A 26,411-nucleotide genomic window follows, 5' to 3' on the forward strand; every position below is an offset into this window, starting at 1 on the left:
CCATATGACCCAGCTATCCTACTGCTGGGAATATATCCAAAGGAATGGAAATCATCAAGTCGAAGGTATACCTGTTCCCCAATGTTCATTGCAGCACTCTTTACAATAGCCAAGAGTTGGAATCAGCCCAAATGTCCATCATCGGATGAGTGGATATGGAAAATGTGGTATATCTACACAATGGAATACTACTCAGCTATAAAAACGAATGAAATACTGCCATTTGCAACAACATGGATGGACCTTGAGAGAATAATATTGAGTGAAACGAGTCAGGCAGAGAAAAAGAAATACCACATGTTCTCACTCATTGGTGGGAGCTAAAAATAAACAAATTAATTCACCCACATACACACTCACAAAAAAACTGGGGGGGGAGGGGAAGAAGATATAACAACTATACTTTTGTGAAGTTGTTACAACAAGCAAATGGAAAGGACATTCTTGGGTGGGAGGGGAAAGAGGGAGGAGGGAGGGAGGTGTCGGTGATGGGCCATAATAATCTAATACATTGTATATTGACAAAATAAAAATTTAACGAAAAAAAATAAATAAAAATAAAAAAAATGTAGAGGAATGTTTTATCACCTAGATTATTATGTGATTCAAATCTCACAGTAATTCTATATATGCTTACTATCTGTATTTAAGAAATACTATAATAATGTTTCAGTTATTTCTACCTTCTCACTGTGAGGTCTAATACAGTAGCCAGTGGACACATATGGCTTTTAAAATTTAAGTTTAAATAACCTAAAATTAAATAAAAGTAAACATTAAGTTCCTTAGTGACACTAGCCATATTTCAAGTGCTCAATAGCCGCATATGGCTAGTTGTTCCTCTGTTGGACAGTGTAGACATACAATGTACCCATCACTGTAGAATGTTCTATGAACAGGGCTGCACAGAATGCTTGGGAGAGAACATATGTCCTTGTAAGCAGATTATAGGATGTGGAAGAAAAGCCCATATCAGTAACCAGGGTGTAACCCTGCACGTAGCTCGGCAATCACGGTCCACACTGTGGCGAGTCAGATCAGGGATGGTTACCCTCATTTTATAGGCTAGTACCCACACCCAGAGAGATAAAATGCCTTCTGTGAGATCATATACATAGTACATGGCAGACCCATGAACAGAATCAAAGGTCTCTCCTAATCAGATCACGCTTTTTGAAAAAAAACCCCAAAAGCCAAAAAAACCCTATGTAGCTACCACTCCAAATGTAACTGAACATAATTTACTACAAAGTAGTTCAATATGAATATTACTGTCATCATTTCTCTCAAACTTTCTGTAACTATGTTACTAAACACTATAGCAATGCCACTTAACTTAAACTGACAATATAAACAATCTCTAAAAATCCTTTGTACCAAATTTTAGACACATATTCAAGGCCTAACTGGATTAATCAATACAGAATAATAGCAAAAGTGTAAAAATTCAGTAAATCAATGATTTAAAAACTACTGAAAGAGTGAGATAATTTGGGTGAATGTACTATTGTGGTCAAAGTAATCAGAGTCCAATGTCTGGTTCATGTACATTAAGCACTCGGGGTTCAATGGATTTTTAACTTGCTATGTTTTAGTCAGGGAAGTATTGGATATACAACAATGTTTTTAGGAAATCTTTGAGATACATGGGAAGATGATTGCAGAACTGGTTTGAGCATAAAAAGCATTTTGAGAAAAGGATCTGTGTTAATAGTAAACAATTTTGGAAGAACAAGAGTCCTGAGTTGACATTAAAGTTTCTTTTGTCATGGAGATTTCTGAATCTATGAGTTCCCTAAAGGCAGCACATACTATACTCATATTATCCTGTATTTAAAAAAAAATATATATATATATCTACTTAAAATAGATTGAATTTTCCCCTCTTTATCCAACGGGGCATATCTTTCATGGCCAAGAAGAAGAGCACACACATACCTAGCCTTTCTCCACTTTTCCCTAGATATTCATTCATTCATCTTCCTCCTCCGCCAAACATGAACACCATCTCTTACCTCTAGCAGAATAAGGTAATATTCTATTGTCAAACAGAATTCTGTTATGAAATATGGTATTTTCTATTGTCAAAGAATTTCAGAGCAAGTAGGACCTTCAAAAGTCATAAATGGCTCTAACACTTGTCTACATATATCTGCATGTAAGAAGCACCACAGCAGGGTCTGTCTCGGTTATATCTACCCTCCCCCAGGAACAAGATTGTGAAGTTAATAAAGGACATGCTAGGCAGCCTGCAAGGCAGCAAGAGAAAAGACTGTATCAGTATAATCCTGTGAGGGGCTTTCTGGTCCTTGATCCATAGTTTGGAGAGTCAGGCTCAAGAGACAGCAGGCTATAAGGTCTGCTGCAGTGCACTGTAAAATGGCAAAGCTCTTCCTTCTAATATCTGGCCAAGATCATGGCTTTAAATTTTCATGATAGCCTTAGTTATAGCCAGAATTTCTTTGGGTTATATTAATACTAGGAAAGGAAAAAATTAACTTAAATTGTTTTTGTTAGGAACCAAAACTACCTGAACAAAGTGGATTAAATGAATAACAAGCAAAATTTGTGCCCTAAAAGGGATTTTGCAAATCTGTAAGTCAGAGCACACTCTGCTTTTTAGGTAGGGGACGTTGAATCAGAGCCCTTTAGATGGCATTTTATAAAATGGGCATGTACATAGTGGGCGATGATGAATATTTATTGCTTACATTAGTACAATATTTAAAAATAACTACTGACTCCTGGCTTAGTATAATAGAATAAGTACCCGAGTCTACCTCCCTTCTCTGTCTTTATTTAAAAAATAGTAAAATTATACCAGTGCCAGGAAAAGGAAAAAAAAAAGGTGCCAGCAGCAGAAGAGCAGAAAGTTTGAGGAACCAGGTACAAAGTGCGCAGATGAAAGAGCCAGGCTGACAAAGGAGTGGGAAACGCAGCCTAAAATACCAGTAGTAAGCTCTTACTTCCCAGGGAATGCAAAGGGCAAGGGTGGGCCATGGTACAATCATCAGGGGAATTATTAGAATCCACCATTGGGAATGGGCAGGCCAGTAAAACACCCACTCCTCCCATACCCTCTTCACGTAACAGAGCATGCTCTCTCACAGAAATGGCTTTTGTCCCCAGGATAAATTTTGAGAAGTGTATTATTAGTCTAAGAAAACAAACCATCTGCCTGGAGAAAGCGCACAATTTGGGTGGAGGAATGCAAAAGATAAGCAGAGAGCAGTTTAGAGTTAACTGCTATCCGCAGTTACAAATGTGCAAACTAAGTCACAGCCGAGCCAGAGTAACACTGTCTGGGCAATGGGGGCCACTTGGCAGCTCATCCTGAAAGTGAAGACCATAAAGTAAAGCCTGTCTGTCAACACATTCCCTTTTAAGGGAAAAGCTTATTGTTGAAAGAAACCTACACAACCATGCAAAATACTTACTGCAACTACTAATCTTGTTAATCAACCTGGGCTTTCACTCGTTTATTGAACCAATGACCAAAATATATTAGATATCTGAAGAAAACCAACAAACATAACAAAGAATGAAAAAACTAACAAATGTAACAAATGACAAAAGATGAAGCAGATAATTCTGGCAACAGAAGAAAGTATTTAGAACCTTCTAATACGTATCTTCAGAAAGATTTTAGTGGCTTTATAAAATAAAATTAGCCTACTAGCTGTTATGTTTTGTTAAAGAGCTATCATTTACAGTAGAGAATCATAGATAGAAAAAATGGATGTTTAAGTTTATTGTGCTGGGAGAACTTAAAATAACAGAACTAGTGAAAAATAATAGATTGGTGATGTTGAAAAATTACTAAATTCCTATTGTTTTCATAGCAGGGAGTCACTGTATTCTTTCTATAGTTGATAAATCAAGAAATAGAAGGGCCGGCCCGTGGGGCACTCGGGAGGGTGCAGCGCTGGGAGCGCAGCGTCGCTCCCGCCGTGGGTTCAGATCCTATATAGGAACGGCCGGTGCGCTCACTGGCTGAGCGCGGTGCGGGCAACACCACACCAAAAGCAACCCCACACCAAGGGTTGTGATCCCCTTACCGGTCACGAAAAAGACAAAAAAAAAAATAAAGAAATAGAAGCAGTACTTTTCATATAATAAATGCCATACGAATTGAGCAAAAACAATCACTTGGTTGGGGAAAAAAAGACATTGCTTGAATTCAGTTTATATTTAAGAGTTTGTGTGTGGAGACAGTCACATTGTCCTATTTAAGAAACACCTTCAGGACTGATGTGTCAGTTCATGAACTGGCACATCAACCAGCATATACTCAACAGGCTTGGTTATCTTTCTAAAGAAGTAACCAACCACCTGTTTATTGCTGAATTCTACTAGGAATCAATTCCCTTCAGATCTCAAAGATCAGCAGTCATGAAGAGAAAAGTAACTGTCTAAGTGTCTTGTGGGCAGAGAGTATTTCATTTCTTATTTTCAAGAGACCAAAAAGACAGAAATTATAAAAGGTGTTTTCTTCTGGCGCCGGGGGAGAAGAGCCACTTCTTATCATTTTGGATCATTTTATATATACTTTTAAAACATTGTGCTAGCATAATTTAACTCCTTTAAAGTATTTTTTTTTAATTCAATAATCAGGCTGACACTAGGTGGTTAAAAAACTGGATGAGCTTAAAATAAATATTAAAGGCACTTTAAAATGAGGATAAGAATGTCAGAATCATCAATAAGGCACTAAGAAAGATAAATAATTATCTCGCATTCACCAAATTAGCAGCTGACTGGAACTTTGAGACACTATTGCATAACTAGCGAAAGAACAGTCTCCTCTTTGTATACAGGCTTAGAAAAGACTTCTATATTTTTACCCATCTGTGCCTTTTCTTAAATAATTTTACTCATATATTCTTGAAAATACAGACAACAGAAATCACTATCACCTAAATTTAATTAGTCACAATTTTCCAATTTTAAGAATTACTATGAGTTTATATATTTAAATTTAGTCCATTAAAAGAATTAAAGCTGGAACTCAGTAAGAATAATAAAACATCTAAAATTTTTTAATGAGTTAAATAACAAGTACCTATTAAACTCAGCTTAATTAGTAATACTTGTAATAGTAGTACTTTGTTAGTGCAACAGCCTTTACTAGTACAAAGTGCTTTTTATAAATACATTGCAATAGTAAGAGATTTTGTGCTAGTTCAAGAGAAATGGTTTATATAAGTAATGTGTTGTTAAAAATATATGTAAGTATTAAGTAGAAAAGCAATAACATAAATTGTAGTTTGAAATCTTGACATCTTCACATATTTCAAATGACTGTTTTAAAGGAAAGTTTCCCATTAAGATCTTAGTTAAGATGGAAATGCACTAAATCAAATACTGATATATATTGCCATTTTGGAATTAAGAAACAAATCATTAAATTAATATAATATTTGGAACTTTTAAAAAATGAATTTAAAAAATTTTAAATTAAATAAGCTCAAAGAAATGGTTATAGCAGTAATACAAGTCATTATTGAGTGTATTATAAGATGCAAATATTGTTAAAACATATGTGCATATTTAATGCATGAATTAAAGTCATCAAGCATTCTATAAAGTGTCATTTAAATTAACAAATGATAAGGTATTTAAAATGGAATCTTAATAGAAGAGTAAACACTAAAAGTACTTCCAATAATTCACATTACAATAAATCTTTTTATTCTCCCTACATCCCCCAAATAATCTTTTTACCCCTCAAATACTTTACAGGACATATCAGAGACTAAGCAATATAAAACTCTTTTTTAGCTTCATAGTATTAAGCAGGCTTATTCATTTCAGTCATTGTCTATCTGATATTCATGAGTTACAGGTAAAAAATTCAGTCAACCAAATTAGTTGCCTTTTGCAGGCAAAACTCCAAAAATATTACATTACTAAAATTATCTTACTTTTAAACTGAATTTACTCAAGACAATTGGTTTGTGCAGACACAGTTTTGTTTTATATACACACACACAAAATAGCCAAATAGCTAAAACTAAAATCACAGAGCATAAAATTGTTTTCCTCAGACTTTTAATTATTATATTAACCTTACAGCAAACTATAAAGATCCTAAATATTACTTTAAATTATAAATGTATTTGTACATGATCTTGTAGCACATTTATATGTATATAAATACACACACATAAACATTTATTTTAAAACAACTGAATTAAATGTTTATTTTTCAATAGTTGTGCTTTACTGCAATGCTTCGTAAACTTTAATGAGCATATGAATTAAGTGAGGATCTTGTTAAAATGCAGATTGTAATTCAGTAGATCTGTGGTGGGGCCTGAGATTCTGCATTTCTAACAAATTTCCAGGAGATTTGGGATGGCTCATAGAACACATTTTGTGCGGACAAGATCTGGAATAAGTATTTCCTAATCTTAATTAATCACTGGAATCACCTGGAGCACTTCGTAGAAATGCAGATTTTCTGACTCCTGTACCGAAAATAATAAATCTCTAACTTTGGGTTAGAGTCAGAAAAATGTGACTTAGATGGCTACCCAAGTTTGGGAAACACTAATTTAAAGACTGGTAAACATAATAAAAGTTCTATCCATTTTTTAATGTCTTACTATTTCCAAAAATCTTTACGTACTTCAAAAACTTCTTGATTAGTTAGAAAAAATAACTACCAGTAGATGATACACGGAACAAACAACAAAAAGCCCCTGAGCATTGCTCACCATTACGTTTTTATTCAAAACTGTACTTCCTGATTCTATGAAGACAAATAAGTATTATGAATGACAAAAGAAAATAAAATTCCACAGAAGCAAAACAAAAGGAGATTACTATTTAAGGTCCCTACTACGTGCCGGATATGGTGCTGGAAACATTTATGTGCATATCTCATCATGTAGCACAGGAAAATGATATAATTTGCCCCCAAAGTAATCATAACCTAACAAAGAAAATTTTAAAAAGTGATATAGTTTTCCATTCCATACAGATTTTATGGTAGCAAGATAAAAAGAGCTTAGCCAGGGTATGATAAGGACTCTCTGAACTCTACCAGTTCAGGTGGCAGAAAGGAGGAAAAAACTTGAATGGGCAAAGGCATGGAGGTGGAAAAGGAGCGGGCATATTTAGGGCAGAGTGAATATTTGATTATTTTTGAGAGTCAGTTAAAAATACGGAGTAACAAGACACACGGTAAGAGAAAATAGAAAAATAGCACAGATTCAAATAAGCGTTTATAATGTCAAACAGAAGAGATTTAATGAGAGTAAAGTGTTGGCTCAAGAAAGATAAGGAAATGTAAACGTGTATAGGAGAAATATTAGGAAGTTGTGGTCAGAATTTTAAAAATCGTCAAATTTTTGAGAACATGAATTGGAGCATTGCCTAGTGATTGTCAAATCCTTTTTGTGTTCTCTTTTGAAGTGTGTAGAGCTGAAAATCTCTGGTTTACAGGAGTTGCAGAAAAGCGAAGTCAAGGTGCTCCAGGCGGCTGAGATCATTGAAATATTCACACATTGTTCTAATGTGGGTGAGGCAGAGGAAGCCTTCTTTCAAATGATGTTTATAGAGGAGTAATAAGTAAAATCAGAAAAATGCTATGGGTGGTGTGATGTAAAGGAGTCAGACAGACCTGAGCTTGATTATTACTGAAGTGTGATCTTAGACAAGTTATTTAGTTTTCATTTACGCTCAGTTTTCCCAAGAGAAAAATTAGATGTAAATGGGTATAATAAAAATTACTGCAAAGGGTTGCTATACCTCAAAGAATGGCCTCTACCAAAGCGATCACATTGTGATTTTTGCCTCATAAAACCTGACATACCCAATACTTTGACCAAAACCTAAATAAAGGGAAAAATAGAAAAGCAATTTAATTCAGTTTGGAAAGCTTCAACAATTTTGCTTAGCAGATAACTGAGAAGAAAAAAAAAATGGAAAAGGATTCTGGTCACCATGTTAAAATGAATTATTTTCAGTAAGAATGCTGTAGAAACTACTTGTTCGGAAGTCACAGAAATATTTGGAGAGGATGTACTCCCAATCATAAATCAAATTCTTGAAATTGTACTATTTAAGGTCCACTTTGTAAAAAGAATATATTATTTGCTGTGAAAAGTGAAAAGGAAACTATTTTTTCTGAGCGGGATAATTTGTTGTTATCAGTCATCAACTTAGAGTAAATACATTTTTCAGTCCATTCCCTATGAAAAGGTGGATAAGCACAGGTTTATAGCGGAGAAGGTTGAGAATAAGGCCCAGGGATTGGCTCTTGCACAGAAAACTTGGGTGGGTGGTTAGAAACACAGAAATACACAGAAAACTTGGGTGGGCAGAGAGAACACAGGTATGAGACTCAGAAGTGACAAATGTGCAGTGAAAGCACAGCAATAATGAAATGTTCTCAACTGTGGACTCCAAAAGCGATGTCCCTATTTGTCTTCTGTTCTTATTTATTTATTTTTATTGCTTTCCTTACACCTTAGTTTCAATTTTGTGAGCAAAAAGAAAAGGTTTTTTGTTTAAAGATATTACCTTGTTATACCTCTGTATACTATATAGTATAGTACCAAACACAGATTTAAGCAGTTAAATGCATGTCTCAGTGCAGTGTCAGTGGTTGGTTTATTGGATTGCTCTAACAATTTAAGAATGACAATACGGGGCCGGCCCGGTGGCGCACTGGATAGTGCGCCACTTGGGAAGCGCGGCGGCGCTCCCGCCCGAGGGTTCGGATCCCACATGCAGACCGGTTCCCGCTCACTGGCTGAGCGAGGCACGGGAGCAACGCGAAGGGTTGCAATCCCGTTGCCGGTCCCCGGTCCGGTACGGGGGCAACACTGAGGGTTGCGATCCGTTGCCGGACACGGAAAAAGACAAAAAAAAAAAAAAAAAAAGAATGACAATACGGTGAAGAAGAGATTATCATAATATTTCCACAAGTATTTTGCTCCTGTTGCATGTTCTGTTTTCACTAAAAGGCTTTTCTAAAAAAGTGAAAACTTTAATTTTATTTATTACCAAAAATTAACCAATTACTTTAAAAGTTCAAAATCTTAATGTATCTAAATATTTCATAAAATAATTAAAGTTCTTCAGATTTATACTAATCCACCTCAATTTTCTGAGGGAAAGAACATTGATGCTGTGATTATATTGTTAGTCTTTTACGAGAAAATAGTTGCAAGTTTAATTCTAATGAGTAGCTATTCTTTTAGCTAATAATATCATCAAGTGTAACAAATATGTAGAGAGTAAAAACTGTCGTATCTAGAAAATTTTAACATTCATAAACATACCCTTCCCTTCTTTCACATGGTTTGTCCTAGAAGCAGGAATCCCTAAAAGCTGATATAAAGTTCAAATTCAGATGTCACGACACTGGGAGAGGACACAATAGTAGTCACAAAGTATAAACAGATTTAACAAATAATGTGAGAGCTAATGACCTAACTATGAGTTTACTCATCTTCAAATATCTGCCCAATTCAGATGAAAGTGGGTTTCTGTTCCTTTTAAAGATGAATTACCTCCATCTGTGCCCTTGACGCCATCTTTCAGACCTTGTTTCAGCTCCTATTCTTTTCCCTGTTGCAATTTTTAATCTTTTCATCTCCACTGCCATCCCTGCCCCCAAGACTTCCTCAGTTCTGCTTTCCTCTCAAGCCACATCATTTCATCTTCCCTTTATCAGCAAGGAACTAGTGTATACTACGCTTCGTCTCCACATACTCCTTTCTCCGTTACCATCAAGTCGCTGCCATAGAGTATACTCTGTTGCAAACACTCTGGCCAAGTCTATTGACTTCATGTCTCACCCCATAGTCTTAAAACTACACTTCAGTCTTTGATAGTGCGACCCACCTTAGCTTTAAAACATCTCTTCCAGGGGTTGCCAGGGTTTAGCGGGTGGGAGAGAGAAATAGGCAGAGCACAGAGGATTTTTAGGGTGTGAAAATATCTGTATAATTCTATAGTGATGGGCACACGTTATTACATGTTTGTCTAAACCCATAGAACGTACAACACTAAGAGTGAATCCTAATGTAAATTATAAACTCTAGATGATAATGATGTGTCAATACAGGTTCCTCAATGGTAACAAATGTACCACTCCGGTGGGGAATATTGATAAGATAATGGGAGAGACTATAGGGTAAGTGATATATGGGAAATCTTTGTAACTTCCTTTTAGTTTTGCTGTGAACCTCAACTGCTCTGAAGGAGGAAAAAAAAAAGGTCTTAATTAAAAGAAAGATATTGGCAACCAAATCGATCCAGCGTGTATGTATCTACTATTGTCCTTTGACTTCTGGCTCCTGAATCTCTACTGTCTTATCAGTTCACATTCTTTACTGGTTCTTTCTTCCCTTATCCAATGTCTTGTTTTGTCTTGTGATTTCCCTATGCTGTCTTCTTCATAATAGCCTTCCAAATTATAAGACTCTAGTCTCCTGCATATGATATGACTTCCAAAATTACATCATCTCCAACTCATTGCTGGCTGTCTGCTGAACGTGGACACCCCCTGGCAACGCAAGTATACTTCTGAAGCAAAACTCACTATCACTATAGTGACAAAACTTATTATACTGTCTACCATCAAGCCTGCTATTATTCTTCCTGTGTTCTAGATATCATCAGGTTCCCAACCAGCCAAATACAAATACCAAGGTATAAAATTCTTGGACTCTCAATTTCTTCCGTTTCTCTGATTCTGATGATTTGGTTATGTTACATCCACCTTTTTTGCTCAAACCTTTATAGAATGTTTAAGCATTCAAAGCTTTAAATTTTGGCACTGGCCCATATAATCAAAGACTATGTACACCAATATGTGTCATTTTCAAAATTCACCTCAAATAAACATCTCCCATCTACTTGTCCCTAATTCCTAACTACGATGATTAAATCTCACTTCACAATGTGCATAGATTTTTGAGTCCTAAATTATGTATTTCCCATCTTCATTTTCTAAATTTCCCAAATGTAGGTTTTAGCATTGTGAATTATACATAGTATATGCTCAATGAATGTGTTTTGAATCGAACTGAGTATCAGGGGCTGTGTAGGAATTATTCCAAAGGTGTGGATTAGATAAGTATAGATATACAGGATCAAAAAATGGGCTAATCAATGTGGACTGCATTGGTGAAAAATGTGGGATAGTAATTGAGCTGGGTCTTGTATCAACAGTAGACTTTGATAAGCAGAAAAAAAAAAGGAAGCAAGTTAAAGATAAAAATAGTTATAAGTTTTAACATTAAGAAGTAGTTATTATTTTAGTAATAATATCAAGCATAACAAATATGGTAAAAGTAAGAACTGTCATATCTAGAAAAGTATTACAACCATATACATACCCTTCCCTTCTTTCATATTTTTTGTCCTAGATGCAGGAATCCCTAAAAGCTGATATAAAGTTCAAATTCAGAAATCACAGCACTGGGAGAGGACACGATGGTAGCCACAAGGTATAAACAGATTTAGCAAATAATGTGAGAGCTAATAACCTAACTATGAGTTTACTCATCTTCGAATATCTGCCCAATTCAGATGAAAGTGAAAAAATGGAAAATGGTGTGTTTGAGCAGAGGTAGATAAATCAGTCAGAATCCAATGTTTTTGTGTGTGAAATAATAAGGTTGAGAAGGAAAAAGAGACCAGTTTTTTTGGGGGGGGTGTCACATGATTGCATGGTTGTCAAAGCTTTATCCAGTAGACACTGGACAGCTGTTAAAGACGGTATACGAATTAAGAGAAAAAGGAATGGGAATACTCACTTATCCTGTGGTGGGAACAATAGCAAAATACTATGTGCTGATTAACAACAGTAGAATTGATCATTCTAAACACTTTATAGGACTTGTCTAGCATCAGAAAAAAGAATTCTAATCTCTGTACTCATTTCTACAGATTTAAGTAGTCAATTTACAAGTGCTATGAAAATATGTTACAGGATAGAAGTTGTATTTTATAGACTAAATCTTTTTACCTGGTCAATCCAAGTATCCATCCTGGGTTTTACATATTATATGTTTAAAATTTTAGTAGCAGACTTAAAGTACTGTCTCATCTCTTTTTCTTTGTATTTCAAGATCAGAACAGCATTAACAGACCAAGTATTCATTTACATTTAATTGTTAAGACACAATATTTATCTGCTGGATAGTAAACAGACAACCTGAAAATCCAGGGAAACCCTCAGGTTTGGGTCCTCGCTATAGAGCAACTGATCTTTACTGAGTGTGGGGTCTAAATAAACAGAAAAGGATTGTGAAGGATTAAGACTTGGTAACTGTTAGGTTTATTCTTTTAAATATTAGATACTAAATTTGAAAAGCCCTATATATCTTTTAAAATTCTTTCTTTTGCCTAGCTGACGTCCTAATAAAAGAATGTAAGCATTAAGTCAACAGTCTGGAATTTCAAAATTCACTTTAAAATATTTCTAAGGCAATCATTGGAGATCCTTGAATTTTTTTTCCCTAAAACTTCAACCTATAAATAAAACTAATCATATAAATCTGATTGAGATCTTAAAAATATCCTTGACAAACCATAAGTAGTCAAGTGATATGTATGATAATTTTAAAAGTGATCACTAAAATTATTTGGTTTTCAAACCTTTTCATAGGTAAACGTGACAAACAACATTTGGAAAAACAGAGTGATTTCATGATCTGACAAACACATATTAAAATACACAACAGCCTGACAAAATGAATGCATACAAACAATGTGTCAAGACCAAAGAACTATCAGATTATTAATAGCTCCCCCTTGAATTCAGTAAATAATGGAGAGATACTTAAAAAGCTACTTCGATTCTTTAACGTTGTTTTCTCAACTGTAAAATACAGGAGTTGAGTTAGATGAAACACAAGGCCCCTTTTAACCATAATATTCTATCAGTCAATATAAGATGAAAATGCATGTTAAGCAGACATCCCCTCCTCTTTATTTTGGCAATGCAGTAACAGGGCACAACCTTTCCAACACAGCAGGGTGCCTTCTCAGGTGATGTATAAGGAGACCAGGTTAAATATGCAAAAAAAAAAGAGTATATTTTCCAGCCTTAATATGAGAGCATAAGAGATGTACATTTACACTTACAACTCACAAGCAACAAGGATTTAGGGAGAATAAGGGATAATTTTTATTCTTATTTATTTCCTTATTTTAATTTTGTATTAATTATCTATGCATAAAACATTCATTAGGTATGTGTATATGATGCTCTAGAAATATTAAAATTCCTAAACCTTTACACTTGTTTATGAAATTTCTATGACATCATTTTGGCAACACTTTCTCCTCTACAATTACACAACCATGTGTGAATTTATGAATTATGCTTAATATAATAAGAATTTGTCTCGACGTTTGCTTGATGCCTCTCCCTCACTGTAATCTTCTACAATGAATTTCTCTTACTCTCTTTTTATATTGTCTATTCTAAACAAGACTAAATATTGTACATATAAAATTCTAAATTAAGATTATTATAGTATTATTCTTAAAATAAATATAAAACCTATGTAGTCTGGAGTGTGATATATTACCTAGTACTCTGGATTTGAAGGATAGATTATTTCTGCCAGTACTGCAAAATATCTCACAATATTTCTTTTAGGAGAGAACAAGAGGAGGACTGGTGGAATGGAAATTATGACTTCAGCGAAATGACCTCAGGAACAAGGTTATGAGAGCCTGACCATTTCAAACTATTCCTTAAGACTAAATACTAAATATGGAAGAAGTTCCACTTTTAAATACTTAACTTGGTACAAGACTTTACTCTTTGTCTTATCAATAGTATTAAGCTATTTGTACAAAATTTATTATCATTATGATAAGAAATATTATTAATAAAAGTAAAAAGGCATAATTTCATCTAAGTTGTATAATGCATCATGTGATTATAGCATAATAGAACTCTGGTCATAGTAAGCTTTCTGAACTCCAATGGATAAGAATTTAAGTACAGCATGTCATTTCAGATTTAGGTTTTAATGTCAGCGATAGTCAGGTGCTGCTTAGCATGACATACTCTCTATTGAAAATTATATTAAAATTCAGTTATTTACAAGTATTTTTGAAGTAAATATATTGCTGCATGAACTGTGCTAGTAATAAAAATTTGATTCCATAATTTGTTAATCCTGTGCATAACAAATGATTCATTTGCCTAGTGAAAATTACAAATGTAAAAAATCTAATAGGAAAAGAAAAACTTCAATAAGAGAAAGAAAAAATAAATTGCAAACAGAACTCAATAAAAACACGTACACAGTCTTTTACATACTTGATCATTTAGACATGTATATTTATGTATGTGAGTGTGTGTAGACACACAAGCCATGAAGATTTATACACTAAAATAACTTGTTTTCTGAAACTTTAGGTTATTATTATGGTAAAATCAGATGATGTAGAAATACACAAGGAACAGAAATACAAATAATAAATACAGAGTTGACATTTTCTTAAGTGACATTTAGAAATATGCAAAATCTATAAAGCGAGCTGTTAGAAGTTAACGCAGAGTATATTTTATTTTTGTAGAGACTATCACTAATAGCTCATTACAAATAACTGTAAAATGTGAAAAGAAAAAAGTTTGTCTTAATGGGCACCATAAATTCACGTTATTGCCATATACATATTCTAGTGTGTGTATCAATTTATTCGATGAAAAATACATTAACAACAACAAAACCAGATAACTAAATAAATAATCCTTTCATCAGCCCCTGATTTCTGCCATACTAATGCTTTGGTGAATCATCAAGGGGAGTAAATTATTCATTAAAAATTTCAAAGAGAAACTTCCATTGAAAAATCTCTGCTACTGGTCCTTCTTGGAACCAACATCAAGAGAAATCATGGCATTCTCAAATACTGCAATAAAATACAAGGTGAGAGGCAATCACTCAGGAGAGGTCTCTAGAATCAACTGAGCTCAGGGAATAACATGCCAGCTGAGTGAGGTGTGTAAAGATAATTATGAATATCTTGAATTACACTAGGAAAAAAGATTAATCAAAAAGTTGCATACAAAGCCAAGGCTTTAAAAACAGAAACCTTTTTTCTGTTTCAGATGAAGCACCTGGAAGGTTTTTAATAGTAGCGCTATATTATATCTTACATATCACTATATTACATCTTTACGACATTAACAAAGTCAGCTGTAATGTGTTTAAAATGTTTTATTATCATAAGGTTTCTTTCTTACTGAAGAACCTTAGTACCAATACATCATAAGAGTTGATAAAAACAATGCAAAAGTAAACATGGTGACATAAATCTAACATGTACTGCTTTGTAATAAAATCAAGTTTATACAATATATATTTATACTAATGCAGAGTTAAATCTTGCAATACAGGTTTTATAAGAAAGATGCTCCAAAAAATGTACTGCAACATTATCCCTGGTTAATTGTCTCCAGCATCTTAGTTTAAACTATCAATACTACTAATAAGTAGTAATCTATCTTTAACTGCTGGTTACTTTCTGCCAATACATTCATAATAAAGGAAGGAATTAAACAGTGGAAGTGATCAGGCATTGCTGCATGAATTTCCCAACTTTCTATCTTCATGTGTTCCAGCTGGATATAAACAATTGAGAGGCCAATCACGTTTCCATATATTTTTAGCCATGATAGTTCTTGGCTACCAGAAGTACATCATTTAGGTTTAGCGAGGCAGCGTTCTTTCCCTTCCACTTAATAAATCAAAAAGCATTTGAATAACACTAATTTTTGTGAGGGAATAAGTCAGTATTCAACTTCAGTGAATGAATATAAATACCTTTCTCTCACTGGGGAACACTGCCATCTGTCTTAACCATGACCCAAGGTACAGTGCCTAATGCCTCTTTTAATACTAATGTTAATACTAAGTGTATATATTTACATTGACCTCAAACAGAATTGCCTATCTAGTCCAAGCAAGAATATATTGATGCTGCTACACTGACTCAACATCTACTGCACACTTTCTGTTAGTCATCATGCTAAGCCATTTTTAGGGTTATCAAACTTAATCCCCATTACTACCCTATGAGACAGGTACTATTATTGTTCTAATTTAACAGATTGAGAGCATGAGGCTAAGAAAGGCCAAGTAATTTGTTCAATATTCAAACCAGAAAGCTGATTCCAGACCCCACAGGATGGATTATTTGGTGACAGGTAGAATATATGAAAAACCTAAACAGAAGGATGGATTCAAAAAAGAACAAAAGATATTCTTAAGAATCATCACTATCCCCTTTTCTTACTCCCTCCAATCCACAATCCCAATCAAAATGAAACATTCGGGAGGCGATCACAACAGAATGTAAGGCCTATAGATGGAAAGACCAAATGTGGTCAATGTAATTCAATTTGAATGAGATATAAACCAGTTGCACCAAGGCCAGCCAAGTGTCACTTTTAGATTATAGGTCCAACATATTTTGTTCATCAAAAAATTCATTTGGCCCAATGTTAAAGGTTTTAAAAATAGAGCCAAAAGACAAAGACCCTAAGCATTCAACATAATTGCCTTAGCAGTCAGAGCTAACAGGCAGAATTCTATGTAAAGCAGTATTCACTTAGGTGTAAAAACCTGTAGGCAAGACTAACAATAAGATTATCTGCAGATAGGTGTTAATGAGGTCATTCAGGCAGATGAGGTGTCAACAGGGTCTAGTTGTAGGGCAGTGTACTTCGGTTACTATCTTGTGATAGGGAAGCCAAAGGTTATGAAATTTAGGATCTTGACAGAGTCAGCCATTTGTAAAGCTGTTTGATACATCAGGAAAAAAAGAAAGTTATCTATCCTTGTACTGAGTTTGAAAGTAAAGTAAAATAAATGAAGATTTTTTTCAGATTGGAGTTAAAATGCACATCATTTGAACAAATTGAATGTGAAAAGTAAGCACTGGAAAGTAATCTCACAATCTCTCTTACTCTCACACTCTTGTCTTTTGACGTCAGAAATTAATGCTTTTTCCTGTGGATTTCCAAGTTATAATAAGGATATTATATTGTTACTTTTGGAATATTAAATATACAACCTATGGAGTCCAAATATTTCTTGTAAATAGAACAGGTAGATAGAATTTAAGATTGCAGTTTTTAGGCAGAGATGGTATGAGTTGGTACAACAACTGCCCAGGACTGCAATGAATTGGCAGAGGCACAATAAATAAATTTATTAGTGGATATGTATAAATATCACTACTCTTCAACAATGTGGTAATAGGGAGGTGCAGCTAATGTCTGATGGTTATCAGTAAACCAAAACACCAGAAAATACCCCTATGACATATATTTTTATGGAATATTTTGTTAGTGACTTGATGCTATTAATACCTGAAAGAGGATGGTATGATGGGGAAATTTTGATATCTGTTTAATATCAAAATAGGTAACATCATTTATTTCTTTAAGGTAATTCGGGCTTTCATCTACATTTGGTAATTGTGACATTTCCCCCCTGCAATTTATGGCACTTTAAGCTCATTAATAAAGTGAAAAAAAATTTTATTTTTTAAGTGAAGTAGGGGTGGGGGGGGGAGAATAAGTTAATTTAATCTGCCATCTTGGAACACATGCCTGAAAATTTTGGCTTTTTATTTGTGAAGCTTGACCTACCATGGAGGTCTCTTAAAAATTTGAGAACTGTTACAATGATTCACAATTTATTATAAATATCCCTTACATAGATGATAAAGGAATATGACTGGCTTTAGGTACTGCTCTCTATCTCTTCTACCCCTCTCTTCCTTTTAGCCTACCACTAATCTTATGGTGCTCCAGACTTAGAAGAGTAACATCCCAGCATATCGGTACTTTTAAAATTTAATGAGTACTAAAAGAGAGCCATGCCCATGACAGCGACTGTCAACTATAAATAATAGATAGTATTTGTTTCAGTTGTGTCTTGATTTTCTCTCACATTATGCAGCCACTTTAGCTTGCAGAAATTTCTATCTAATGTAATCAACTAAAAAAAAAAAATAAGCACCTACTTAATGATATTTAAATAATGTTTCACTCGTGTTGCGAAGCCAGGAAGCATCATTTGTAAAGTCACTCAGTGGCTAATTTGAAGTATTAAGATGGGCACACTGTAGGAATGGCAAACACCTGGTCATGCACTGCCGTGCTACTCCTCCCCCACCAGCCACCACAGACCTCACCTTCCAGGTGCTCTTTCTTTCTGAGAGCCTAGATGCAGGCTGAAACCCATTGAACAACCTCAGTCCTATTCAACACACTCAAGCAGCCATGAACAACTGGCATACCTTTGAAAAGACCAATACACTGGTGATCACAAACTTGAACTATAAATTCAGACTTGCCATTGAGGAATTATATGGCCTCTGGTGAATCACTTAATTTCTCAGTGTCTCATTTCATTTTGAAAATGTCAGTGAAAATATAAAGATCTGATGCCATAGATTTCTTTTCTTGTCAGTAGAATAGAGAATTTTTTAAATGGTAGAAATAGTTTATGATAAAGAACAAACACTGTTAGTAAAGTCAGATCACTTCAGTTTAATAAAAACAATTTTTCCATTGGGATGTTTTTTAAAAAAGTGTTACCAATTAGGAACACTGTCCCATTTTTAATACGCTATTTTAAAAAGTATATTTTGGACTAATATTTTTTATTAAGTTACTGTTTGAAGCTTACCTTAAATTTATCTTTCTTAAAACTTTTTAGAGATTACTTAGCAATTAAGATTATTTTAGTCTTTCACATAAATTCAACTACATCACTTCAGCAAAACTTACTACGAATTTTTAATTTTTGCTCTTCTTTTCAAATGATATTACAAGAAAGCTCAAGAATGCCAAATAATTTATGATTTAAATAAGTGAGATCCCAAACCACATAATTTTAGATCATCTTGAAACTTATACAAAATTTATTCCCAATCTTGTACATTCACTATTTCCACAGGCTAGTACATGTTATTGCTGTTTCTACTTCTGAGTTTATTTATGTACTGCATTTAACATTTTTAAGAAGTTTCATATTTTCCAGAAATAATACCATTCCATATTGATTTGACACTATTTTTATTGAAAAAAAATTCTCTTGCTTTTTACAACCAAGGTATGGAATTAGATATTTCTTCCTCATTCAGGAAGATACTAATTATTTGTTCATAAGATGGTTTTGTTGTGTTCCATCAATTATAATTAAGAAATATTATGTACAGGGTAGTAAAAAAAAATAAATTTGGGGTGAGTCAATTTAGGAATACTCTAGCTCATTGAGACTAAATAAGTACATCAATTCTTAAAGAAACAAGCAAAATTCTATATATGAAAATACCTGACTTTACATATTTAGAGATTTCTTAAGAATATGGGTAGGATCCATGCTAAACAGAAACATGAAATCTCTCTATTCAAAAATTCTTGGGGCTGGCCCGTGGCTCACTTGGGAGAGTGCAATGCTGATAACACCAAGGCCCCGGGTTTGGATCCCATATAGGGATGGCCGGTTAGCTCACTGGCTGAGTGTGGTGCTGACAACACCAAGTCAAGGGTTGAGATACCCTTACCGGTCATCTTTTTTAAAAAAAAAAAATTCTTGAACGGACACTTCAGGATTACTATTCATTTCCAAGGCTAACTGGTTATGTGAATTGGGTCATGAAAGCAACTTTAATTGAATATTATAGCCCAAAGAGACATGTTACATTACAGTGGAAGAGAGAATATGCAAAAAAAAAAAAAAAAAAAAAAAAAAGGCCTTGGCATAGTTATATGGTAACTTACAGATGGTGGAACAGTAACTTTTCCCTAAAATATGTATTGGATCAGTCCATAATCTCTATCCATTTATTTTCTGCATATCAGCACTCTCTCATCAAATTATTTCTAAAGTTAAAGAAAAATGTAATGGTGCTACAGGCTTTAGATATTTAAGGTTAACTCTAATGCCATCAACTTACAGAAACTATAGGTTGTATATTCAATAAAATATAATGCAAGTGAAGAACACAAGAAGTAACAGAAAACCAACTAATTACATCTGTATCTTAACATTAGTCATTTCTTGATTATCTGCACCAATGGAAGGGATTGGCTATTGAAAATCACAGATAATCTACAGGACTGGGTCCATGGCCTTGTGCTTAGTAGCTGAATTTCTCATTGACCAGTATAACTTACTGCAAATGTGTTGTGAGGATGCCCATCACCAGAAGAGTGGCCACAGACACATAATTTTGTTTCTGGAAGCAATTCCTAGATTAAACAAAGAGAATCAGGAGTTGGCTTTTTTTTTTAATCTTAAGGATTATGCTAAAAATGAACATTATCACTTTTAAAAATTAATTTTGGGGATTATAACATTGGTAGGTAAACATAGATGAGACTACTCCATCTTTGTCTCACAGTTAATACTAGTATAGATATTAAAAATAGGAATTTGGCAGATGTGAAGTTGAATATTTGAACCATAAGGAATTAACCAATAACCAAAAAAATCCACTAATTATCTATAATGATCCTGCCTTAAGAATCTCACTTTCCACATCTAAGCTAAAATTACAGCCAATAGTGATAAATATACCTATAGATTTAAATGGCACTGTGATTTTAGCGTGTGCCATGCTATCGGTCCTTAAAATTTAATTATCTCTCTTTCTTTCTTTTTTTTTTTTTTTTGTCTTTTGTCTTTTTTCCGTGTCCGGCAACGGATCGCAACCCTCAGTGTTGCCCCCGTACCGGACCGGGGACCGGCAACGGGATTGCAACCCTCGGTGTTGCTCCCGTGCCTCGCTCAGCCAGTGAGCGGGAACCGGTCTGCATGTGGGATCCGAACCCTTGGGCAGGAGCGCCACCGCGCTTCCCAAGCGGCGCACTATCCATTGCGCCACCGGGCTGGCCCCTATCTCTCTTTAATTCTGAAAAATCTAACCTTTGACTTGTAGTCAATTGTAATCAATACAAACGAACATAAATCTCTCCTTGCCATGAAATGTGAGAACAATCACAATAATCTCTTTAAATAAGCTGCCTTGGCTGTGCATTACCATACCACAATTATTGCCATTAAAATATATCTAAGACTATGGAGCCAAGCTCCATAATATCTGTTAAAACCTGTTGAATTGTACCATTTGCATGAAAACTACTCTATATACTCAAATGTATAGTTTGCATTTTTATCTGTAAAAGCAAAGTGATTATTTATTGATAAATGACATAGAATGTCATTTTTTACCTAAGTAGCATTAGACGTTTCAAAGATTTTGTCTGAAGGGCAAAAGGATTACATTGCATTTGAATAGACCATGTGACAACACATCTTTAGACTTCATGTATGATATAAAAGGATGATCCCCATTCATAAGATACACAAGGGAAATTATAACTGCACCAGAAAAGAAGAAAAGCAAGGAGGGACGTGGTAAGGGTGTCAGGGAGTATTTGTAGTGGTTTGATGCATGTAAATATTACATCTTATAAATAATTCTTTTCAAATACATCTCTGAAGTTCAGGGGCTCTGTTTAAGAAACGGATTGTATATGCTTTACACGACTATATGCCGTTTTCTTCAAGATAAGAGCAACATTAATTCAAACAGAAAAGTGGCTTCCAAAATATCCTTTTCCTTCTGTTTCTTATGAAGAAGTATGTCACCTGATGCTGGCAGATGAGGACTGGCAGGGAGCGGGGGAGGGAATGTTCAAGTTATATTTTACTGTCAGAATCCAACGAACACTTTTCATCTAAATTATTTTGTCAACAGCCTTGTAGTACCCTTGCTAACCTTATTTGGCACCAGTGCATAATTAGATACACAGGGGTGTGACTCCAATTGAAGGTGTTGGCATTGTAGCACTCTGTGAAAATATTAACTATGAGGTTAACTCCAATTTTCTCTTCTTTAATTAAATGCACATGGTACTAATGAGGTAACCTACTGTTCCTTGATAGCACTAATTAGCTAAGAGGAGAGTACACTCTCACACTGCAATTTAAACCTAAAAATAAGGTTGAAATATGCTAATTGCAGGCAATTTAAAACAGTACAAGTTGAAGAACTAGTCATAATAAGAGAAACTGACTGCTTTACAGCTAGGCAGCTGTAACTTTGGTTAAAATCAAAACAAGCCACACGATTTTGGGGCTGCCATTTAACAAGGTCATAAGCATCCTTAAAAAATGAAATGCTACTCCATACTATAACAATGAACCAGCCTAACAAAAAAGCCATCAAATAGACAAATGTACATAAAACCAAGAATAAGTGAGTGTCACAAGAACTCCAAAGCTGCCATGATACTATTTGTATTTAATACTGAAAATTAAACCCTTTAAACAAGCAATATCCTCGTAAAATCCTTCAAGACCACCCAAACCAAATAAAATACTATAATTTGTGTCTCTGATATTAACTCATCATTTTGGGACGCTGAAGTTTTCCATCCCAGTCAGGTCAGAAGAGAAGATACAGAAAGGAGTAAGTCTAAGCCCTTGTGGAATACATGAACAGGAATTTTTGAGACAATGTACAAGAACAGTGATAATATACAAAATATACAAAAGATTCTGTAATTAAAATGGCATAATTACCATTTATGGGAGACAGATGCCAAAATATCAGAAGGATTTCATTATGAGAAGGAAGTTCTCACTATGAAACAGAGTAAGGCTAAGCCTGTGAACCAAACTGACTCCATTTTCCCTGCAGAGGACACTTTGTTACTTCTCCACTCCTCAGTCATGAGACCCCTCAGGGCAAATGATTACCCCATGGGCTGCCCTGACAAAACATACTGAGATAACAGAGGAAAAAGGTATTTACTGAGTAGCAAAACCCCTCCCCAAGGCTTGTTTACTATAACAGTAAAACTTACAGATTAACCTTAAGACCCCTTTAGGAATTCCCACCTGTGCACAAAGCATCAAGGTGACTGCTACAAGACCCCTCAGGGCAAATGATTACCCCATGGGCTGCCCTGACAAAACATACTGAGATAACAGAGGAAAAAGGTATTTACTGAGTAGCAAAACCCCTCCCCAAGGCTTGTTTACTATAACAGTAAAACTTACAGATTAACCTTAAGACCCCTTTAGGAATTCCCACCTGTGCACAAAGCATCAAGGTGACTGCTACAATGACCATCATGGGGTGACAATGATGAACACCATTGCTTATTGAGCATGCGCCCATGATGCAATCACGAAGAACAGAAGGGACCACCTCCAGTGATTTTGAATAACATGTTTGAATAACAAACATGTAAGTAACCTTGACATAAAGCAAGATTCTGAAGGACCTTCTGAATCATTAAAAAAGATATAATGTTATAGTTTGATTGATACATAGTATATTTTCATTCTTTTTTGATTCTCTAAAATCCCTGACATGGCTTATTTTTATTAACCAGAAAGTCTTATTAACCAAAACACTCATGGCAGATCATTCAGGTTACCATAGAGAGAAATAAAGCACATTAAAATGATACTATTATTGATCTGTCCTTGGGGATGAGAGACTTAAAACTGCCCCACACGGAGGGCTCATACTGACCTTTCCCTTCTTCTGTCACTTTGCATACAAATTATAAAATATAACAGTTAAACAGTCAAGAGTTGAGTAAGCAATAAGAATAAAGTTAAAAGGCAAAATTTTGTGAAAAGAGGAGGTCGACTTACTGTTAAATTTACTGAGGAACAATAACTTAGAAGAAAAGCAAAGCATTTGAAAGGCAAAGGCTTTTAAGTAACTCCCAATTAATAATTCCTGGAGTTAAAAGTACGTGAGAATAAACTTGCACTACCATTAGCCTGTCATTGTATCTTGCCAACAGGCTTGGATGAAGAAATTGTGCTTTGAAAACCCACCCAGTTTCTTCTCATGGCTGCTCTAAAGCTTTGTACAACAGATAGAGACAGAATGTTGGCAAGAGATGCTAATAAACCTCTGACCAACCATGCTTTAACAGACCCATGAAGTTGCAGGTTTGAACAAGAGTCCCAAGATGAATGAAATCAGACAGTCACTTAGAAATGGGTCTCCTGGAGGCAACCTGACATATTCCAGCAAATCACAGGGAAACACAATATGAATGGATCTTTTAAGTGTTTGCATCTGTTTCAAATAAGCACCAAAGAACCTTTTAACAGTGAAAAGACCAGGACAATGGCTTTCACTGGAATGGGCTTTCAACATTAACTTCAGAGGAATCTATTCTTCAGTTAAATATGGATCACTGTAATTTTCTGTTAAAACAATAAAGAGTAAGTCATTTAGTGTTGAAAATAAGAATACTGGCTCTGGAGACAGTCTGCAAGGGTTCAGAGCCTGACTCAACACACACAAGTAGTGTGACCTTGAGCAAGATACTTAGCTCTTCCCAGCCTCTCTTTCCAGAAAGAAGGTAATAAGTAACACCATCATAGGGTTAATTAAATACGGTGAATTGTGAAGTACTTAAAACAGTGCTGGCACCTATATACTTCATATTTATTAGCTATGTACTTAATATTTATTAGCTATCATTATTGCTTCAGAACAGCATTCTGTTTTTTCTCTTCAAATTAAAAAAGTATTAAAGTTCTACTATGTATAAAACACTATTACATACCATAAAGGATGCAAAAATTCCCAAGACATTGTATCTGTATTAAAATAGTTGTCAATATATCGGTAGACTGTATGATATAAATCAAAGCTTCTTCCACATGAATAAAGATGTACTTTTTTCTTTTTAGAATCCTAGTGCAGCAAAGTAAGAAGTTAGTATGGATGAGCTTGTATTCAGTGACTAGGTAAAATAACTTATAAGAAAGAGAATACTTTTTGCATAGTTGACAAAGGAGTATTTTTCATTAAAAAAATAGATCAGAAAGATATATCGATCTTTCCTAACAAATAATAATGTTTTAAATTATAATTTGTTTCTTGAGGTTGGCTGAAAGAGTGCTCAAATTTTTTCTTTAACATGTTTAAACTTTAGTATCTTATAATATTCAGGGTAAAATAATATCTGAAGGGAACAGTGGTCTGCATTTTAAAGGTACAATAATTAAAGAAAAAGTGTTCAGCTTTTCAAGACATATGGACATTCTTCGCATGGTATAAAACAAATCAAACTTTAAAGCAATAACAAAATGAACGGTTGATTAGTATTTCTCTCACTCCAACAGTTTCGTTTGCTGGTTTGGTTGCCTGTTTCCAGACCCATTCATCATATTTGATGGAAATTGTTGCAGAGACAGTGTGGACATTGGGTTGTACCAGGATGACACTTGTTGGCTTTTTAAATTCACACTACTTCATTCTTGCCCAACACATCTCTGAAAAACAGATTAAAAACAGCCTTGCTCTGACAGAGAGGTGAAGAAAAGAGAACTAATGTCCAGAAAACATTTGAGTGTTTCACAAGGCAAGTGGATCAGAGTAGTTAGTATATTGTTGGGAGTCAGTCAACAAGAAGCAGGAAACAGGTACCTCAGAGGACCAAATCAACCTAAGCACCAAGAATTTTCATTCTTCATTCTAAAGAAGTAATTAGCCTTACTTCCTTCTGTGGCACAGACTCCAAAATCCATACAATATTGAGGAGAACATAGTGCAACCATTAAGAATCATTTTGCAGAGGGAAATAAAGTACAGGGAGTTGAAATTATTTGTAAAAGGGCATGCTTCTATTTATTTACTTATTTGTTTGTTTATTTATTTATTTTAAGGCCACTGTGTACCATATATATACAATATATGCTACTGTACAGGTTCTCAAACTTCAGTGTATAAAAGAATCTCTGGAGAAGCTTGTTGTGATTGCAGATCCAAGGCAAGGTTTCATTCCTACAGATTGAGATTCAGAAGGTCTGGGGTAGGGTCCATGGGTATGCATTTTAAAAAGCATCTTGGTGATTGTGACTTTGAGTGTCTATGAGAAATGTTGTGCCCTGCTCAGGTTATTTGTGTGATAGGTAATTTTTCATTCTTTTAGTCTATTATTGAGTCAGACATCACTTTTTCAGTACCTAGTATGTGCTATAAACTATATTAGCCATGTGGATATATAAGTGAATGAAAATTTGTTTCTGCTTCCAGAGGAGATTGGGGAAAACAGCCTTGTAAAGTGGGGTGAAACAAAGTAAATGCCATGATATTTTCTTTGTATTCTGAACCCCTCTGGCAATCTGGGATAGGCTTCTCAGAAAAAATAAAATTACTTACATAAAATAAAATTCAAGGAATTAGAAAGAAAATCATTTATACTGAGATCCAATTTTCAAAATATTTAAAAAGCTATATTTGTGAAAAATTAGTGTGTGCTTCCTTATTAATGCATTAAAAAATAAGATATAGTGGCAGGCTGTAATTTTGAGGTAGTAATAAATGTAAATAATATTTCTGGATATTTTTTCCAAGAA

General features: G+C 34.5%; 1 protein-coding gene across 1 annotated transcript in view; it reads right to left on the reverse strand.

Moving 5' to 3' along the window:
- Positions 1–26,411, reverse strand: part of FOXP2 (forkhead box P2) — a 274,200-nt gene that overhangs the window by 102,355 nt on the left and 145,434 nt on the right. The window contains exon 4 of the mRNA XM_008571504.1: positions 20,183–20,257. Within this exon, the coding sequence (XP_008569726.1) occupies positions 20,183–20,257 (75 nt within the window). The remainder of the gene's footprint in view (positions 1–20,182; positions 20,258–26,411) is intronic.

Source organism: Galeopterus variegatus, unplaced genomic scaffold (genome assembly GCF_000696425.1).
Source record: "Galeopterus variegatus unplaced genomic scaffold, G_variegatus-3.0.2 Scaffold41, whole genome shotgun sequence".
Taxonomy (NCBI): domain Eukaryota; kingdom Metazoa; phylum Chordata; class Mammalia; order Dermoptera; family Cynocephalidae; genus Galeopterus; species Galeopterus variegatus.